The sequence below is a fragment of the Euprymna scolopes genome, chromosome 5, assembly GCF_053919585.1.
Source record: "Euprymna scolopes isolate OS-2025 chromosome 5, ASM5391958v1, whole genome shotgun sequence".
In the NCBI taxonomy this organism is placed as follows: domain Eukaryota; kingdom Metazoa; phylum Mollusca; class Cephalopoda; order Sepiida; family Sepiolidae; genus Euprymna; species Euprymna scolopes.
This window is the reverse complement of record NC_136486.1, coordinates 74,704,489-74,718,818: the sequence shown is the minus strand read 5'-3', so window position 1 is coordinate 74,718,818 and position 14,330 is coordinate 74,704,489. Positions and strand designations below refer to the sequence as shown.

The 14,330-nt window shown below is 32.3% G+C and overlaps 1 protein-coding gene across 21 annotated transcripts in view; it reads right to left on the bottom strand.

Moving 5' to 3' along the window:
• The window catches only part of LOC145276852 (aryl hydrocarbon receptor nuclear translocator homolog), a 281,732-nt gene that overhangs the window by 137,645 nt on the left and 129,757 nt on the right, over positions 1 to 14,330 (bottom strand). For 8 of the 21 annotated variants that reach the window (XM_080128232.1, XM_080128219.1, XM_080128224.1 and 5 more), the window contains one exon: positions 4,201 to 4,224. The exons of the other annotated variants lie outside the window; for them this stretch is intronic. In XM_080128232.1, the coding sequence (XP_079984358.1) occupies positions 4,201 to 4,224 (24 nt within the window). The remainder of the gene's footprint in view (positions 1 to 4,200; positions 4,225 to 14,330) is intronic. 21 annotated transcript variants of the gene reach the window in all.

Below are 14,330 nucleotides of genomic sequence, written 5' to 3'. Positions count from 1 at the left end.
GAAATCTGTTTCATTTTCCTGCTTTTCAATTGAACAAAATATGGTTGTCTTCAAGTCCAACGTATATTAACTCTTGATGAGCTATCCCCTTAAGTAATCCAGTAACGATGACATGTTTCCCTTAACTCATTAACCCTTATCCTTGAGTGGCCCCCGGGCCTTGACAAGTGGTGACTCCTTTATATAAAAAAAGGTTAACAATACATGTAATATGTTCTTTTACTCCCAGTTAAAATATGTTTCACTAATTAAATTTTTATTCAAGTTAAAACTATATGTATGATGAAATTATATTTTTTAAAATATGTTTCACTAATTAAATTTTTATTCAAGTTAAAACTATATGTATGATGAAATTATATATTATTTTAAATATGTTTCACTAATTTAATTTTTATTCAAGTTAAAACTATATGAAATTATATTTTTTAAAATATGTTTCACTAATTCAGTTTTTATTTAAGTTAAAACTATATGTATGATGAAATTATTTTTTTAAAAATGTGTTTCACTAATTTAGTTTTTATTTAAGTTAAAACTATATGTATAATGAAATTATATATTATTTTAAATATGTTTTACTAATTTAATTTTTATTTAAGTTAAAACTATATGTATAATGAAATTATATATTATTTTAAATATGTTTTACTAATTTAATTTTTATTTAAGTTAAAACTATATGTATAATGAAATTATATTTTTTAAAATATGTTTCACTAATTTAGTTTTTATTTAAGTTAAAACTATATGTATGGTGAAATTATTTTTTTTATAAAAGTTAACTATACATATTTATGTATTACTTATTTCTGAAGCCATTTTATGCCTAATACTTAATATTAACGTAATTTTCTTTTGTTAACAACTGTTTTACCAGAATTAAAGTGTTATTTTTAATTGACACCATAAATTTTTGTTATTCTATTCTTTGGGAAAAAATCTGATTATTAATTGAACCCAATTTTTTTCAGAATATGAAAAAGAAAATAAAAATAAAAAATGATTGAAAATTACTTTCATTTTTTAGCAGGTAAGTTTAGATTCACTTTAAAATTACATAGTAAATTGAACTTTTTAAAAATTGAACATTTTTTAAATCTACATAGTTGGAATTTACATAATATTCAATACAGTAATCGAAAGATTTGTCTTTTTAAAATAATTTTTTTAGAAGTAGGTGAAAAATTTTTTAAAATTTTATTTGTATTTTGGGGGATGGGGTGAGTAATTTCAACTCAACAAAAGTTAATTTACAATAAACTTTGATAAAGGTTGTTAAAAAATTATTAAAAAATATAGTGCTTAATCAAGAGTAATTTGGAGAATTTTTCTCCAAATTAAACATTTAAGAGCGATATAGTATATGTTCTACCAATTTTATTAAAATAGAACTAGTTCTCTGAACAACTGCTTAAGTACTTTGAACTTTTGTTTTAACTTTAGTTGATTCGTTTTATTTTGTAAGTCTTAATTAAAAAGATATTAAAAATAAAAATTTAAATATTGAAAATTTCAATGATTTAACCAACAAGTTTGTCACAAACTATTCTAATAATTCTTCTATCAATACTTTTTCATGTTTGATTAATATTGTTCCAAAATTTTATTCAATTAAGGGAAGTTGATGACTACTACAATTTAGAAATTCCATTGATTGTTATTGTGTAAATGATTGAGGATAACAAAAAGTTTACATTTAAAGAACCTTTTTGTCCATTTTGTTTTTGTTTTGACACTTGTAATTCTTAAATAGTAACCCATTTAATACTAATTGGAAGAACTAACACTAGTTCAACATTCTAAGACCATGAGCATGACTATTACTGTCAATCTGAGCTACTCGATTTTTAATTTTTATAAATGATGAAAATAAATATTGAATAAATATTTCAGCGTTTTACTGTATTTGGGAAATGTTCATTCACTCACCAGATTATTTAACTGAATATGATAAAGATTATCTGTTCATCATTTTTTATAAATAAATTTTTGCAAATCATCATCATATTCAGCTTAACATCTGTCCTACATGCAAGCATCTTCCAAACCAACCTATTACTGGTCAGGTCTTTATCCTGCTTTCTCTCAAATCCACTCTTATTATCTCCTCCATATTTCCCTTGGCCTGATAACTGATTTTACTAATCTTAATTATTTACTATATAAAAAAGAAAATAATTTCAAAAGTTATGTTTCCAATGTGAATTTATTTCTCAAACTTTCAAATAAAATGCAATAAATAAAGATTAATATTTGGATTATTTTTAGTTATCCAGCATTATTTTTTTATACTGCTACAAAAGTCGTTAGAATTATGGAAAGACTTATAAACAGAACTAAAAGACACTGAATTTTATCATATACAACAACATGAATATGCTATTCAAGAGAGTCAAAAACGGAATATTAGAAAAAACAGTTTGGAGGAAAGTTGATGTTCATTCCAAACAACAACATAAAATGAGCTTTAACAAATGTTGTAATGGTTGAGTTGAACAAATGTTGTAATGGTTGAGTTTAACAAATGTTGTAATGGTTGAGTTTAACAAATGTTGTAATGGTTGAGTTTAACAAATGTTGTAATGGTTGAGTTGAACAAATGTTGTAATGGTTGAGTTGAACAAATGTTGTAATGGTTGAGTTGAACAAATGTTGTAATGGTTGAGTTTAACAAATGTTGTAATGGTTGAGTTTAACAAATGTTGTAATGGTTGAGTTTAATAAAAGCAACTTCTAAATAATTTAAATTCAACTAGCAAAGCACATTTTTATAGAGATCACATGTAATTTTTTTTAATAATTTTCATAAATGTTAATACTAAAATAATGAAATTTTCTACAAAACTGTTGTTTAAAATGCTTTCTTTCTCTCTCTCTCTCTCTCTCTCTATATATATATATATATATATATATATATATATATATATATATATATATATATATATATATATATATATATAATGATTGTATTGTTGTAATTTTCTAGATGTTAATCCATAAACAGTACTCAATAACAAGTAGAACTGTATTATTGTATAATTTTCTTTATTTATACAAACATTATTAGCTAAATATGTGCATACATGTTTCAACTGTGATTTTTTTTGATATCTAGTATTATCATCTTTTTTTTGAACCGGTAGAGTCTATTGGGCTGATGAAAGAAACCACAGATGAAATCTGTATGCACATATGTAGCCAATAATGTTTATATAAATAAAGAAGATTATAGAATATATATGTCTCGGTGGTGGCCCCATCAACTGTGCTACTCAGGTTCATCTCAAATCAGTCAAACATTTGAGACAAAAAAAAAAAATGCTGCACTTAATATTGTTTGCAATCATTCAAACAAAGATTTTAATTCAAAATTTTGAAGCAAGTAATATAAAATATTAGTTTTAAAATCTCTATCAATAAAATGTTTGGTTAGAATGATTGTATTTTAAGTTATTTTTGATCTAAAGTTAATAAAGAGGAAATCATTATTTTAAGAGAAATACAGAAAGAAAAAGAAAATTCACAAACATTTCACTCTTAAAAGCAAAAGACTAAGCAAAATGCAAACGTATCAATTTGGCATGAAAGGTAATGGCAGTGAAAAGTATCAAATATCGATGAAAAGTCAAGGTAACCTTTTTAATGGCTGAAGGAAAGACATTTTGTGTGCATCCGCTTTATTGGAAAACAATTCAGATATTATTTGTGAACGTCAGATAGATTCAGATAATTCATTTATGTTGAGAAAGAACAGGATAATATTAATGTTGAAATGAAGCTGATATCATTAATAGGATTTCAATTTTATTTATTTGAGAAATGTATTTGAATTATTTTTAATATATATAAACTGATAAAATATTAATTGCATCTGTCTATTCTTATATTTAAAAATAATGACTGAGCACAGATCTGCTTTCCCCTACCCTTTAACTAATAAAATATCAACCGAGTTTCAATCTACCAATTGTAAACTTTAAGACAAGAGTATGCCCTGAATAAGTAAGAATTCTTAAAATATTATGTCAGCTTCATGATAACATACAAAATCCGGTATCTTACGATTAGCTTTAGAAGAAATTGAAAAGTTAAAATATTGACAGAAAATTTCAAAGTAAAAACCTTTCACTGCTACACAAATCTTGTTAATGAAGCAGAAGACTCTTACAACACAAATTGATACTGAATTACACTCACAGTCTTATGGAATGTTGCCTGTCACTGTGATGGAAGCATATAATAAGAAGAAACAAAGTTTGAATGAATTTAAGCATAGCTGGTCAGTTAACATCAATAAGCAGATTTGAACAAGAAAAAAAAAAGAAAAAAGATTGAATTATTTACGAAATTATTAACAATCAAAGAGGGTTTAGTAAAACTTTTATCTCAATATAAAATAAGTTATAAGAAAAGTGCAAAATAGCAAAATATACATAATCTTATAAGTTATATTTAGATCTACATCAAAATTAAACTTTTAGGATATAAATTTTATTTTTTACATGAAAGAAAACAAAAAAACAGTTGGAATAAAATTTAACTTTTATCTTAAAAATTTTAATTAACAGTAAATTTTACAGCAACACTTATACATTGCCTAATATATTTTAAATATCATTAAATTTGAAATTTGAAAATCATATTCAATTTTCCAAGAATCCCATAATGGTGCAATTATTATTTAATTCTCATGAAATAAACTTTAAAAATGTATTTGCTTTTCACTAAAAATCTATATTTTTTGTTTTAAGCCACAACAACAGTAAATTTGAATATTATCTTTAATTAGCAAACCTACCAGGCGTTGCCCGAGACTATAAAAGATAAAATAGAAGGGGTTGAAAAGTGCAACATATTTCTATAAACTTTTATCTCTCTACCTCTTTCATAACCTGATTTTCCCTTCCCTCTCTCTTTCTCCTCTGCCCAGATCATTCCTGTCTCTTGTTTTAATTTGCTGAAAGGTAATCACTCCCAGGTAACATTCTGTCTCCTCTCCCTTAATAATATAATAAAATCTATATCATACATACATGTATCATAACACACATCTGCTCTATTTAAAGTACTGGGCACATCTTTTTTTTCCAGAGCATTGTATTCAGCCTATATGTCTGATCAAGTGCCCTACTATATCAATTTATGTACTGGTCAACACAGGGCAATGTAGTGTTTAACCATATTTGCTCTATCTAGGATATTGAGCATTTTGGACTAACACATACCAACTATCAAATATAATACTGTATTATTACTATTATGGCTCCAAGACAACACCATGTTCTTTGTCTAACATATAACATCATAACAAAAAGCAGAGAAGTTTTTTTCTCCAGGGCAAAATTGCATTTAAACCTACCTACTCTATCAAGGATATTGAGAACTTTTGGATTACTATATATCACTTACAAGGGGCGTGCAATAAGTAATGCCCCTGACCCACTTCCAGTTGTCTGATCTAGCTGAAATTTTGCATGTGCAATGATTTATATCTCTACGGGTTATGTGGCAAATTACATCTCTGAACTAATTGTGGTTTCGTTTTACAGGTGTTTGAACTGAGTCAGGTGTGAATGTCGAGCAGTGATCCGGTTTTTGTATTTGAAAGGATACACACCACAGGAGACTTTTGATGAAATGAAAGAAACTTATGGTGATAATGCCTCATCATATGACCTTGTAAAACGCTGGCATCGTGAATTCAAAAATGGCCGGAAGTCTGTGGAAACAGCTCCCAGACCTGGTCACCCCCCATCTGCCATTGATGAGGCATCTGTCCATCAAGTTGAGGCTGTCATTTTGGAAGATCGGCACATTACTATTCGCCAAATAGCCCAAGATGTCAAGATTAGTACAGGGTCTGTGGAAACACACCATTCCAGAAGCGAGAACGTGTCGAGTGCTCGAGGATGAATTTGGAGATGTGCCAAAAAGATGAGTCAAAGATTTTCAAAAGACTGATTATACAGGATGAAACCTGGGTTCATAACTATGATCCAGAGACCAAAGCCCAGTCAATGCAGTGGAAGCACTTGAACTCATCACCTTCATAGAAGGCAAGGGTGCAGCCCTCCACTGGCAAGGTCATGCTCACAGTATTCTGGGACCAGGACGGAGTAGTGATGACAGATTTCCTGGCAAAGGGTACCACAATTACAGGAGCCTAGTATGCTTCACTTTTGAGGAAATTAAGGGAAGCTATCAAAATCAAGAGGCGGGGCAAGATCAGCAAAGGTACCCTCCTCCTGCAGGACAACGCTCCGGTCCACAACTCGCATGTCGCCAGATCAGAAGCATGGGCATGTGGTTATGAAATCCTTCCCCATCCTCCCTACTCTCCTGACCTTGCACCCTCTGACTTTCACCTCTTCCCAGCCATGAAGTTGTTTTTGAAAGGAAAGTGTTTCCCAGGTGATGCAGCCTTAATTTCTGAAGTCACGTCGTGGTTGGAGGACTAACCTGGGGTGTTCTACAAAAACGGTCTCCAGAGCTGCATCAAACGATGGGAGAAATGCATAACTCTGGGTGGTTCCTATGTAGAGAAAGAGTAATAGCTGTGCCAAGTTTTGTTGCTCTAATGCTAAGGGAAATGAGTCAGGGGCATTATTTATTGCACACCCCTCGTACTTAACATAATGCTGAAATTACTATTATTACCCCTGGGAAACGCCAAGTAACTTTTATTGTATAAAATAATATAATGAAACACAATGATGTTGATTACCCTGGGCAACACAGCATTTCGACATACCTGCTCTATCTAGGATATTGAGCACTTTGAGTTGACTAACTTATACCACTTATGACTCCCAGACAACATTATGTTCATATTCTAGTATACATCATAACGAAAGAGAGAAGTTTTTTTTTCTTATAGGCAATGCTGCATTTAAACACACCAGCTATACATAGGATATGGAGCACTTTTTCAATTACTATATACCACTTACCAAATGTAATACTGTAATATTGCTCTTATGACTCATGGGCAATACCGAATACATTTTCTTTTTTTATATCGATAACTTTTTAATTGTGATTGAATAATTATATTTATTGCTTTTGCAGCAATAAATATAATTATTGTTAAAAAATCAAATTTTAAATCATAAAGATAACTAAAAAATACTACTGCTTTCTTACATTCATAAAATAAAATAATGAATCTTAAAAAGTTCAATCTCAGCATCTAATGATCGTAACAAATAGAAATTAAAGAAATTAAATGAAAATACAGGCGACTGGGAACTGCCTATGAATTAATTACTCCTTTGACACTTCCTCCGTCAAAGGTAGCCGGCCCACCCACCTAGGGTGAATGCCATACAACAACCAACACTTTAAAACAACAGAAATAAATTGTTTAAAGAAAGAACTTTATCTTGACCATGGCCAAATGATACCTTAATTCAACCATTAATTGAATCCCATTAACCTTAATTTTTTTTTCTAAAACTGCTAAATTAGCTAAATTAAGAGAATCAAGAATCCGCAAGAAATGATGGTGCCCAATATATTAGATAATTTGTAATAAACCAGCATAATAAATGCACTCAAAAAATTAAAGCATCCTAAAAAATTAAGTATAAGCTTATAAATGACAGATAAATATCTTAAAAGTAAAAAGTCAAAATGAGATAAAGATGAAGGTAAAAAAAACTACTGCATAAGTAAAGGAAATAACAAATGAAGAAACAAAATAAACAATTTGAAAAGAAAAAAAATATCTATTCTAGAAATTTTCATAATTGATTGAAGGGAAACAAGAAAAAAATTAAAAGTAATAAATAATTATCCAAATAAATAAAATTGAAATTTAAAAAAGAAATTTATACAGAAAAAATATCCCCACCATAAAATGTGTGAACCCATGGCCTATTGAAGTAAAAATTAATGAAAGAATAAAGTGAAATTAATTATGTATGTATGGAATAACTTATGTGCAATTTTCAAAATTATATAAATTTTGAGAAAGCAGAATTAAAATATTGTGTGTTACTTAGGGCTGGTATTGTGTTCAATTATTTAATACATTTTAGTCTGTAGAATAAGATTTCATTTGCACAAATCAGAAGTTATAATAGGTATTAAAAATGAGCAGTTCTTGTATATGGAAAACTCCACCAATTCTTTTGTTGAAACTGTCTGCTAGAGTGCTGTACAGTTTCATTAATTTTTATACAATTAAGTTTCATTTTTTCTTATTTTATATTTTTTCTTTCTTATTCTCTTGTGTGATGATGATCAGTCATATTTGATTTGACGTTCATTTTAAATGCTAGCACATGTTAGACAACGTTCAAACTAACCTATCTTTGAACAGGTCTTTACCTCTGAAGTTCATTCACATCAGTTCTCTGTTTGTGTTGGCCTTTCCTTACAAACTTATTTCAACTGTTCTATATTTATTAACCAAAGAACTTTCATTCATTTTTTTCAATGTGGACATGCCATCAAGGTCTGGTATTCTTGCACACATCTCCCTATACTATTCAGATTTTATCTTCCTCTGATGTCATCAGATTTAAGCCTATCTTTAAGACTCATATTACACACATTCATCACATTCTCTAGGCAACACATGTTCTCAACCCTTACTGATCATGTTTCACTTGCATACATCATCAAAAACAGCCAATCACTGGTTTGGCATACAAACAAATATAGTTTCCTTTTCTTTTTTTTCTTGTTTGGGGTGGGGGTGGGGGCGCAAGTTTATTTAAGTATTCTGTTTCAAATGAAATGTACTGTGTTCACTTTACTTCCGGTTGGTTGGTTGGTTGTTTTTTGTTTTATGGCATGTAACCCTTTTCAGGTTATTTAATGCTAAATCCAAAGATTTTGAAGAAAAAATTTTTAATAGAATATATTTGTTGTTTTCAAGTCGGTTTCTATTTAACCCATAGTTGGAACCCTAACAGGTACTACCACTCCGGGTCAGAGTGGACCTGGGAGCAATGTTAATTAAAGGGTGGCTCCACACTCCCCAAAGCCCACAAGCTGGGGCCTCACCACTGAATATAGTTTAAGGTTATATCCAGGACCCCCATTGAGGGACTTTTACCCTCTGCAGGGGGGCAGTCAGTGTATTCTAATGCCCTACCGACAGGGCCTTACTTCCGGTAGACATAAATGCTGTAAAAGTGAAATAAACTTGTGAAGTTGAAATATCCATTCCATCTACCTTTTTTCTTTGAAGATCTGCAAAAGGCTTTAAACATCTAGATAACTTTATAAGTGAATGAAACAAATATAATTCCTATGGTCTGCAAATACCATTTCAGATTACATACGAAAATATTCTTTGTTATTATATAACCAAATAAATCTCGTGTGTAACATGAGTCTTAAAGACTAAAAAAGTGCGCTGCCGAAGTAGCTCCAGTTCTCTCCAAACTTTACAACAGATGCCTTTTTTTTTTTTTTTTTACAAGGTGGTCACCACTTATCAAGGCCCGGAAGCCACTCAGGGATAAGGGTTATTGCACATACAGTACATTAGTGTGGAGATTTAATAAAATGTCTACTTAAGTGGGCGGTTCATCAGGAATTTGTTTATGTTGGACTTGAAGACATCCAGGTTGTAGTCAGGTGGGAAGCAGGCAGACGGACAGAGTTCCACAGGCATGCAGTTCTAAGAAAGAAGCTTTGTTCATGGAATCTACGTTTTGATTTAGGCACAGATATAGAGTGGGGAATATTTTTGACAGTGGTTTCAACTAGACGGATGTTTTTCGTAAAAGATTGGTGAGAGGGGGACAAGAGATTGGAGCTCAGATGAGTACCTGCCATGGAAATAATGATAAAACAAAGATAGGCTCGCAATGTTTCTTCTGTGGGAGAGAGGTTGCAGGGAAGAGAAAAGGGCATCCCCCACTAAGCCATGAAGTCTATTTTGTACTCTGTCAAGGCAGGATAGGCTGTTTTTAGCAGCTCCTGCCCAGATATGGCAGCAGTATTCCATCCTTGGACGTACTTAGCTTTTATATAGATAGAGAATTGCATCAGTAGTGAGATATCTTCTGGAACGGTAGAAGGATCCTACCATCTTTCCAGCAACCTTGGCAACAGACTTGATGTACGTGTTCCATTTCAGATCAGGAGTAAAGGTCAAGCCCAGAAGCTTATCAAAACATGGGGCTTCTTCTAGACAAGAGCCATTCATTTCAATTGATGCCAGATGAGGATCAAAGCGTTGATGATGTAAAGATAGGAATTTGGTTTTAGATGCATTAAAAGGTAACTAGCCATGTCTTCCCCCACTGAACCACGCGCTCAAGATCAGAGGAGAGAGAATCAGAGAGAACTTTGTCATTTATAGCCTTTGATGTGTTGCCGTAAATGGTCGTGTCATCAGCATAGATGTCAACGAATGATTTAAGTATGTGTTTAGGGAGATCAGTGATGTCTTAATGAATCTTGCTTTCCTGCGTGCTGGAAAACTGCTTCTGTAGTGCCAGTTTTCAAGAATTCTGGTGAAAGAACTGACCCAGTAAATTATCACCCCATTAGCCTTCTCTCACTTTTCGCCAAAATATTTGAGACCATAATCAACCAAGCTCTAGTCCATCACCTTACAGATGCTAAACTTCTGACTGACCAACAATATGGATTTAGGCAAGCCCGTTCCACAGCAGACATCCTAACTGTAATCTCAGAACATATATACCAGTCACTGGACAAAGCAGGGAACGGTAGAGCGGTAGCTCTAGATATAGCTAAGGCTTTTAACAGGTTATGGGATGAGGGTCTTCTAAAAAAAATCAGATCATACGACATCACTGGAAGAATACATAACATAATTAGATCCTTCTTAGATAAGAGAAAAATCCAGGTTTCTAAACAATATGATATAAATGCGGGGGTACCTCAGGGGTCCATCCTTGGACCTCTGTTATTTCTAATATTCATAAATGACCTCCCTGACAAAATTGTCCATGAGATGGGTATGTATGCTGACGACACCACGCTCTATAGCAGACACGACAGGAAAACAAATGAACAGATATCTAAAGAAATGGCAGAAACACTAGAGGAAGACCTCCGATTCATAGTGGAATGGAGACAAAAATGGATGGTCACCCTAAATGCTGCCAAGACTAAACTTGTTTCCTTCAATAATTACAAGTAACCTTCCCTACCGCCAATAGCAATAGCCAAAGACTCTTTATCTGAAAGTACATCCTTTAAACTCCTCAGCATAACGTTCACAGGAAACATGAGTTGGAAAAATTACACTGAGAACATTGCCAGGACCGCTGCGAAGAAGGTGGGTTCTATACCTCTATAAGGCCACCATTCGCCCATGTATAGAGTATTGTTGTCATATTTGAGCTGGTGCATCTGCCACTAGTCTCTCGCTCCTAGACAAGGTTCAAAAGAGAGTCGCCAATCTGATAGGTCCTGAACTGTCAGCTAAACTTCAGCCTCTGTCACATCGACGAAATGTTGCATCCCTCTGCCTGTTCTACAAGTACTTTAACGGTGAATGCTCTGACAAACTACAAGCATTTGTGCCCCCTCAACGTAAATACCCCCTGACAAACCTAAATCCCACCCCTTCACAGTAGAGATCCCTAGATGCAAGAGAACCTTCTACTCCAGTAGTTTCTTCTCCAGAACAGCTAGACTTTGGAATTCCCTTCCGGATCCCTGCTTCCTCAACTGTACTGACATGCAGAAGTTCAAGTGTAACGTGAACAGACATCTTGCTGCCCAACTTCCTACACAGTACCCCTGATGCTTATGTCCCTGATAGTAGCCCCCTACAACAAAATGGCAATGTGCCTTGTTTGGGGTGAAAATGCAAGAAGAAAAAAAAGAAAAGATTTCATGTTTTTGTTTTATATTTCCTCATACAAATGTTGATAAAATTTGATTTTATTAAAACCTGTATTGGTTTCGATATGGCTGTTTGGCAGTGATGGCATATACTGAATTTGAAAAAAATAAAGTGCTTTTATGGTAAAACTGCCCATCTCTAGTGCTATTACCTACTAAATGGCCAGATTCAAAGAAAATATAAGGAAAAAAAGATGTTGAGATTTTAATAAAATTAAATATCATCAACATTCTTACTAATAACAATAGGAAAGATTGAAGAAAAATATAGCAACATTTCATGACTATTTCATATGAGAAGGGATAATAAATCTTCAAAATCTATTTGTTCACATGCTCAGCATAGAATATTTTCAAATAAAAACAAAAAAGGGTGTCAACATGAAATTGCATAAATATAGAAGAAACAGATTTAATTTATGCGGATATCTTTTCAAAGAAAAGAGGCAGATGAAAGGAATTTTTCAACAAATGGAACCACATTGCAACATGTCTACCAGAAATGAAATGAACATCATATACGCACACGCATTTTAAACTGGGCCTAGATCAGAGGAGTAAGGTTCAAGTTCTGTCATCCTTGGCATTATCTCTTTATTCGAGTGGGGGTATTTATTTACTGCTGATCATCTGAGATAGACCCACCAATGAATTCAGACAGGTTTGATCATGGCAAGTTTTTCACCTATCCAAAGTGACCACTCTTTGGAGGAGTTATATTCTCACTATAAATCGGCATCATGCCTAATCTGCAGTAAAATATGTTCAAATAGACCGACCTCTTCAAAATGGAAAGAAAACAACTTGTGTGCAAAAAAGTCAGGGATCAGTTTGATGTTGCATTTATATAGGAAATAGGACACTCCATTCAAATTAATAAAAATAGGTATCCCAAACAAGTCTAGTTTAGGATGCGAAAACTGGTAAATAAAGTTAAATTTCCCTTAACTTCAACTTGCGATATCTCGTTATTTTTGGGGTTATTTTGATAAAGTTTTGATTTAAATAAAATTTCATCTTTTTGCTTTATAGATATACAATTCTTTTTCTTGAGTTTTTAATAGTTTTTTTTCTAGGTTACTTCACTAATTTTTTTTCTAAGTTTTTTTTCTAGGTTACTTGTCACTAATTTTGATGAATGCCGCTTTATTTTTTTACACAAAAAAAATATTGGTGTTTTTCAAATTTAGTGCGCGTGATATTGTGAGTCTCTAGGTGTAGAAGTGTAAGCCATTTTGAATCCTCAGATGGTTCGCTGTTACACACAAGTCCTGGTAGGTGACTTGTTTGTAGTAGACAGTTCCACAGAACAAAATATTCTTACCGTGTCGAAACCCGGGAAAGAACATGTGAAATTGCACCAGAAAAGGTTTAATATTTATGAAGCAATTCTGGTTTCTGATTGGTTTGTAGCAGAACGTGAATTAATTTGATTCGTCAGTTCTTAGCAGCATCATTTATAAATAGAATCGTCCGACTGTGTGAGATCATACCCCATTATAAGCCCAAAATATTGCAACATCCTCCCTATTTTTTATAATGGGGAAGTCCCTGGTGTTTGTTCTGCTCAAAAATAAATATATATTTTTATATTTACTTAGACATAACAAAAATTAGAAATCATTTTGATCTTAGAATTTTAGCCTTTAAAAAGACGCCATTTTTAATTGTGTTCAAGCGTCAAAAAGGAAAATTACAAATTTTTTTTTTTTTTTTTTTTAAGCAAAAGTATTAGTAGGTTAAAGTGTTAATACAAAATAAAATGGATACAGTTTAACGTCTTGTCCAGGACCATTTTTTTTTTTGTATCTTGTATTCATAGTTTGTCATCTTCCCTCGCGTACAGACGTCGCAGTTGAAGGTTTTTGATGTTTGTATTCGCATTCCATCAACTACAGTTGGCAACTTTTTGATATCAGGAATATTGTAGTGTCCAAGAATTTTATGCCATGTCTGTAGATCATGGCAGGCGGTTTTTGATGGGACTACGCCATTTAAATAATATAGTCTTCCATCCCCCCCCCCCAATGTCAAACACAGTTCCATTCGGGCACACCAGCCCCGATTTATTGGGGCCAAAGTTTATATCTGCACATTGTCCCATGGCAGCCCGCATAGAAACTATATTTTGTTTAAATTTTGGGACCAGAAGAGCGAACTCATGAATACCGAAACACAGTTCACCCTTATTGTTCTTTAGCGAGATTTTCGCATTGCCTTTTTCAAAACGATATCATTGACTCGACTCCCGTCAGCCAGTTCTACAAAATGATTTTGTTGCTTAAAGTTGGGATCAAAATTGATAAAATCAGATTCCTTTGTAATCACATGTGTCGTGGCCCCACAACCAACAAGAAAATTATTATTGCTTGTTGACGCATCAAATGTACACGAAAATAAAAATGTATGTTCGCTAACAGAGCTTTCTACATTTTTAATGTAGTCGCCATTTTGAGTCCTGTATCTACATTGGAAACTCTTGTGCT